The 6566-nt window shown below is 44.0% G+C and overlaps 1 protein-coding gene across 1 annotated transcript; it reads left to right on the top strand.

The window, feature by feature from the left end:
• The first annotated feature begins 426 nt into the window (after window positions 1-426).
• On the top strand, window positions 427-6358 carry LOC128136041 (uncharacterized). Its single transcript, XM_052775132.1, has 2 exons — window positions 427-1739; window positions 6339-6358. Exons 1-2 carry the CDS (start codon window positions 632-634, stop codon window positions 6356-6358), a joined length of 1128 nt encoding a protein of 375 aa, XP_052631092.1. The 5' UTR covers window positions 427-631.
• The last annotated feature ends 208 nt before the right edge of the window (window positions 6359-6566 follow it).

The raw sequence follows: 6566 nt of genomic DNA, 5'->3' as shown, positions 1-6566 counted from the left end.
AATGATGGGGTGGTGCCGATTGTGGATCTATAATTATGGATTGCTTGTTAAACCACTGTATGCATTGACAGCCACTGAGCAGAAACACTTTGAGTGGAACAAGGAGACCGAACGAGCCTTTGAGCTACTGAAAGAGGCTTTGATGTCGGCCCCGGCCTTAGGACTCCCAGATGTGAGTAAGCCGTTTCTTCTTTACTCCCACGAGAAGCAGGGCATTGCCCTGGGAATATTAGCACAAAACCTGGGTCCATATCGACGGGCAGTTGCCTACCTTTCTAAGCAGTTAGACACGACTGCAAAAGGTTGGCCTGGATGCCTGCGGGCGGTTGCGGCTGTGATATTGAACATACAGGAAGCCCGAAAGTTTACTCTGGGCCAGAAAATGGCTGTTTTGGTGTCTCACACAGTATCAGCAGTACTGGAAGCGAAAGGTGGACATTGGCTCTCTCCGCAAAGATTCCTGAGATATCAAGCTATATTGGTAGAGCAGGATGATGTGGAGATTGTAGTCACTAACATTGTCAACCCAGCTTCTTTTCTCAGCGGGAACACAGGAGAACCGGTACATCATGACTGTTTGGAAACCATCGAAGCAACATACACCAGTCGCCCAGACCTGAAAGACAGCCCCATGGAAAACGGGGAAACTTGGTTCACAGACGGAAGCAGTTATGTCCTAAATGGTAATCGACATGCGGGATACGCCGTCACCACCAGCCAAGAGGTAATAGAATCAGGGGCTTTGCCTATGAACACCTCCGCACAGAAGGCAGAAATAATTGCTCTAACCCGCGCCCTGGAATTGGCCCAGGGCAAAGTTGTGAACATTTATACAGACTCAAAATATGCCTTTGGAGTTGTACACGCACATGGAGCAATTTGGAAGGAGAGAGGACTATTGAGTTCTCAAGGGAAAAATATCAAACACGCAGAAGAAATTCTGAAGTTACTGGAAGCTGTCCAGCTCCCTAAGAAAGTAGCAATTATGCATATTAAGGCACACCAGAAAGTGAGCTCAGATTTGGAAAGAGGGAATGAGCTGGCGGACAGAGAGGCAAAACAAGTGGCCAAAACAAAGGTAAAAACAGAAGGGGCCTTAATACCTGATAGGCAGATTTCCCTAGAAGGTAAGCCAGAATACACCAAGGAAGATCAGAAGCTCATTACAGATTTAGAAGGGTCATATAATGAAGAGGGGTGGGCTCATACCCCACAAGGAAAGCTAATCGTTCCCTCTTGCTTATTATGGCATTTGATACGGGAGGAACATAGGAAAAGACATTGGGGAACAGAAGCTCTGTATAATCATTTGATAAGAGAAATTGTGGCTAGAAATTTATACACCACGGTGAGACAGGTGACTCAACAGTGTGATCTTTGCCTCCAGACTAATCCTAAGAATACCCCCAAGCCGGAAATGGGCCAGATTGGAAAAGGGAACGGGCCTGGACAACAATGGCAAATTGATTTTACAGAACTTCCAAGAAAAGGGGGGTATCGATATTTATTGGTATTAACTGATACCTTTTCAGGTTGGCCAGAAGCATTCCCAACAAGAACGGCTAAAGCTCGGGAGGTAACTAAAATATTGGTGCAAGAGATAATACCACGGTTTGGGGTTCCAGCAACCATATCCTCTGACAGAGGACCACATTTTGTCTCAAAAATAGTACAACAAATTAGCCACCATTTGGGTATAGATTGGCAGCTTCATACTCCATATCACCCCCAGTCGAGTGGTCAAGTAGAAAAAATGAACCACTTAATCAAACAGCAAATATGGGCAACTATGGGGACAAGGAGTGTAGCATGGGATGGGAACGTGTTTGTTCAACTCCACGAGAGTATCGCAAAAATAGTGAATCAAACTGATTGCTGGATATGTTCACGTTTTCCTAAGGGTCTCGGACAGGGCTACCCCGTAATTGCTACAGTTTTTTCTAACACCTCGGTGATAGCAGCAGCTTTTAGTAACATGTCCCTCACAATGTACACTGAAATACCCTCTGAGAACCTTCAATGGCAAACAGATCTGAGCGAACTGTGGAATGAAACCCAAAGGGTTCCGTGTGTTCAAAGATGCCATCTGAAAAATACAACTAAGAATTCTGGAGGTAATAGCACGGACCCTAGATGTGGATCAGTCAAGGTGTTTGTTGGGAGTTACCCCAATTGTACTGAATATATTAAATATGGTAGCGCAAACATGTGGAACTTCAATCAAACCCGGATTGCAAGAACCCGGGGGCATAATTCTACTAGACCCAGGGGATGGCCCACTCCAGTAGGACTAGGATGGTATTGGATTTGTGGACAGACAGGATATAAAGTGCTGCCTCTAGGCTGGACTGGCCAATGTGCCGTAGGAACCATAGTCCCTAATACCATTGTGGTTAAAAATTTGACTGACAATGATTCAAAAAAATTTTTACGGACTTATATGAAACCAGTAATAAGGCAAAAACGCACCAGCAATCCCCTAGTGGAAAGACCAACTAGATTTCATAGTTTTGTACGATGGCTCATTCCATCATTGGGAGTTAGTGAGTTAGAGAAAGCTCTGCTAAATCTTTCTGCCACTATGGAAATTATTAATAATGCCACAATCGATGCTATAAAGACCCTCCAGGAAGAAACCACTTCCCTAGGAAAAATGGTGCTCCAGAATCGACTAGGTCTAGATATGCTCTTCGCTCAACAAGGGGGCCTGTGTACTGTAATTAATGAACGCTGCTGCACCTACGTTAACCAAAAAAGACGAATAGAAACAGATCTCTCTCAAATTTGGAAACAAACCCAGCTTTTACATTTAATGTCACAAGATGACACTTCATGGGAATTCACTGAGATATGGGAAAAATTAACCTCCTGGTTGCCAAATTTGGCATGGTTGAAGCAATTGTTTGTCACTATAATAATCATTATTCTCTTGTCTGTGGTCCTTTGCATAATGGTTCGGTGTGGCTTCTTGTGCTGTAAGAGTACAGGAGACTCTTACAGTGAATGGAAAAAGAATCAGTTACGACGAAAACTCGAGACCAACAAATACTTTGAGAGGATGCTAGATAGGGAAACAATGTATTAGAAGTACTAGGATTAGATATAGTAAAAGAATTTACTATTTTCTAGAAAAGGGGGGACTGAAACAAGGGGAGTCAAAAGGATCTCAGTAGACATAATAAGGGGGGATGAAGGATGATGTTTAGCGCTTACATTGTTGAAATTAGCTGAGGCAAAGACAGTCTTTGATAAGAAGAGCTAGTCCCAAGGACCAGCCAATGAGGTAAAGACAGCTCCTGATAAGAAGCAGGAGCAGGCCCCAAGAGCCAGCTAAGACTGGTCCTGCGGCTTGGGTGAATACCAAGAAATCACTGAGCCTGCGCAAGAAAAAAGGTTACTAGCGGTGACGAAGAGGAGTCATCTATCTTCATCTCTGCGACCACCAGACGACCACCATAAAGAGGCACTGCGCAAGCGCAGTTGAGAGGAGACTATGGAAATGACCTCTCGGAGCTAATTTTAATATGGAGCGGGGATAGGTCATGCATATGTATAGGTGTATTGTGAATATGTAACACTTGACTGTATAAACTTGAGACAAACTGCTGAGTCGGGCGCGCACGACTTTGGTGGGACTACCCACCGTGCGGCCCAGCGCTGAATAAACATACCTACTTTACAATCTCACTGATTGTGGAGTCTGTTTTCCGCACGTCACTGGCCTTCCCCCGCTTTTTGTTTTTAGCAGAGGTCGCACTGCTGTGGCAAATGCAGAAGTAAAAAGAGCAGCTTTCCCTTGTTCACCCATACGGTCGCAAGCTTCTAACATCTCACTAACAGTAACACCTCGAGGTAACGTGCACAATACTCGCTTTGTTTTCGCATTTGCATTTTCAAACGCCAACTGATCAAGCAACTTAACCTTCATGTTACCATCAAGATCTGCGTGAGATTCCAATGCGGTATGCAGTCTGTCTATAAACTGAGCAAATGGTTCAGATTCTCCCTGCCAAATATTAACATAGGAAGGAGAAACCTTTCCTTGCTCGGGTATGCTTTGGAGAGCTTTAAGTGCCAATTCCTGTGATTGCATTAAAACTTGAGTATCAAATTGAGCTTGCCAAGCGGCATTTGAAAATGGTCCAGAACCCATCAGCATTTGAGCAGCACATTGAAATAAGGGATCATTTTGTTGACGTCCCCTATTTCCTGCCTCTGCATCATCGCAGAGTTCCTGCCACCTATGGAAAAAATATAACTGTTGTGACGGCGACAACAAGGTTTTAGCAAGCATTCGCGAGTCATGTAGAGTTAAGGTTGACCCAGAAAATATATGGGACAAAACTGCCTGCGTAAAAGGAGATTTTAAACCATACTGAGCAATTGCAACCTTTGCTTCTTTTATGATTTTCCAATCAAATGGAACCCATTGATTAGGTCCACCCCCAGCCCCAGCAATAACCGGAAACGCTGTGGGAGCTGCTATGATTTCTCCCTCAATTAAGGCATTGCGAATAATTCCCCGCCATTTATTCCGGGGGTCCGTTGTTTCTGGAAAGGTGGGGATCGGTTCCCTGGGAGGTGGAGAAGGCAGAGGTATAGGTGCAGGACAAGGAGGGGACAGAGGTAAAAAACGGTTTGAAGGAGGAGGAGGAGGAAAGCGAGGGGGGGGGAAAGGGGGTGCATCAAAGGATACGGCTGGCGGTTTTTCTTGCTTCACAGCAGCCTCCAGCTGTGCCAGCTTTTCTATTACTGACTGCAACTGCTGCAAAGTGAGCTCTGGCCCCTCTTCATGCTCTTGAGGCGACCCAGGCGTAGACGGAGGCAACGGAGGGTATATGCTAGGTATAATTTGTTCATGTTGAGTGGCAATATCTGGGGGCTGTTTTCTCGTAGGCGGATTTTTACTCGCTTCCTGATTCTGTAGGGTTTCCTTTAAGCGTACGGTTAGGGAGGCTTGGGAACCGTCAGATGGCTGATTAATATCGGCAGTCCCAGGGAGTGGAGCAGAAGTCAAGGGCACAGGAGCAGGCAGACAAGCTCCAGGGAAGCCAAAAGTCCCTCTCGCTGCATTATGTTTTTCTCCCCGCGTTTTTCCTTCGCTTGCGGTTGGAGAGAGAGCAGCAAAAGCAGATGCAGCCGCTTTACAATCTGCTTTCATTTCTTGCAGAGTTGTCTTAATTACTTTCCATAAAGTTACAAGACCTTTAACTTCTTTAGACCCGTCACTAATTTCATCCCATAGGGAGGTTCCGATAGCTTCCCAGGTACTAAGCTCAAAAGCTGTACCCACACTAATTAAAAGGTTTCTGTCCTTTTTAATATCCGTCTCTGTTTTTTCAACCAGCCTCATAAATGTCTTTACGGCTGCCTTTTCCTTCGCAGATGCTGCGATACCCATGTCGCCTTTTATCACGTAAGCTTACGATTCCTGCCTCTCTCGAGCAGCCCGGCGCTTTCTTATAAGCCCACCGGCATCCGCGACAATCTCCCCCGCCTTTTCAGTTGTTAGCGTTCCCCTCTTGTTCCTTACCGGATCACGTCGGGGTCGCCAGATGTAGAGAAATTCCATGCGGGGACGGACGACAGCACACCAATATGATGATCAAAGTCACCAGTTTATTGAGCATAGCAGATCATTCTTATACAATTCTCTAAGTTCCTTAAAAGCTCTGATTGGTTGCCGCATGCAAGCATATAGTGTCCACACGCATAAACATAAGACATAATTGGTTATACTAACTCTGTACACGCGCATAAACATAGGACATAATTGGTTTTATCAACTAAAACATGCAAAACTTGTCTCAGTCTAATTGGTCAAGATAAACTGCCGAATTGAGGTTCTTTGTGCCAAGTTCCCTTTATCGTGGAATGCGCACCTGTGTTCTTGTAATTGGTATCTTTCTTTTTTTGTCTTCTTGTTTATTCTCTTCAAGGCCTTCTAAAGGCATCTGGAACGCTCTTGCGACTGTTAGCTAAATATGTGTCCACAACAATTTCATATGTTAAGATGGAATGTAAAATGTTAGTAAAAGCATTAGTCATTTATTTGGATCTTTAAGTCATATGCATGCTGATACCATACAAAACTTGAACAGATGATAGCCATATTAGAACACATTTTTCCCCACAAAAATAAATTTGAAACAGAATAAATCCAGAGCAAATATCCTTACATACTATTGTCTGTCCTCCCATAACCACTGCTATCAATAAAAATTCAAGACTGCAAAATCTTAAAGACATGTTAAAATCTGTTCCTTTATAGCAGTGGGTTTAATTCTTCATGAAGTTGCACATAAAACACTGAGATAAATGTCATGATTCTCTGGCAGGAACATACCAGGTCACATGACCTTGAGAAGAAAAAATACATTTACAGTGAAACAAAATTATTTTAATCTCTCCTACACCCATGCCTCAAACTCAGTCTATAAAACTATCCTCTTTCTCAGAAAGGAGTTTAGTAGGTCCTTAGCTTCTTTATTGAAGCTGTCAGCAAGGGTGCCAGATAAGATCTAATTCTGTCTTCAGTTGTGCCAGGGGCAGTTATAGAATTGATC

The sequence above is a fragment of the Harpia harpyja genome, chromosome W (genome assembly GCF_026419915.1).
Source record: "Harpia harpyja isolate bHarHar1 chromosome W, bHarHar1 primary haplotype, whole genome shotgun sequence".
NCBI lineage: Eukaryota > Metazoa > Chordata > Aves > Accipitriformes > Accipitridae > Harpia > Harpia harpyja.
The sequence above is the reverse complement of the archived record's forward strand: the minus strand, read 5'-3'. Positions and strand labels throughout refer to the sequence as shown.

What these genes read in the sequence shown, in the direction of transcription:
- LOC128136041 (XM_052775132.1), top strand. Translation starts at nt 632, where the DNA reads ATGGAAAACGGGGAAACTTGGTTCACAGACGGAAGCAGTTATGTCCTA. An exon ending in ATATCACCCCCAGTCGAGTG is followed by an intron (nt 1,740 to 6,338) that starts GTCAAGTAGAAA and finishes ATTCTCTGGCAG; the next exon opens with GAACATACCAGGTCACATGA.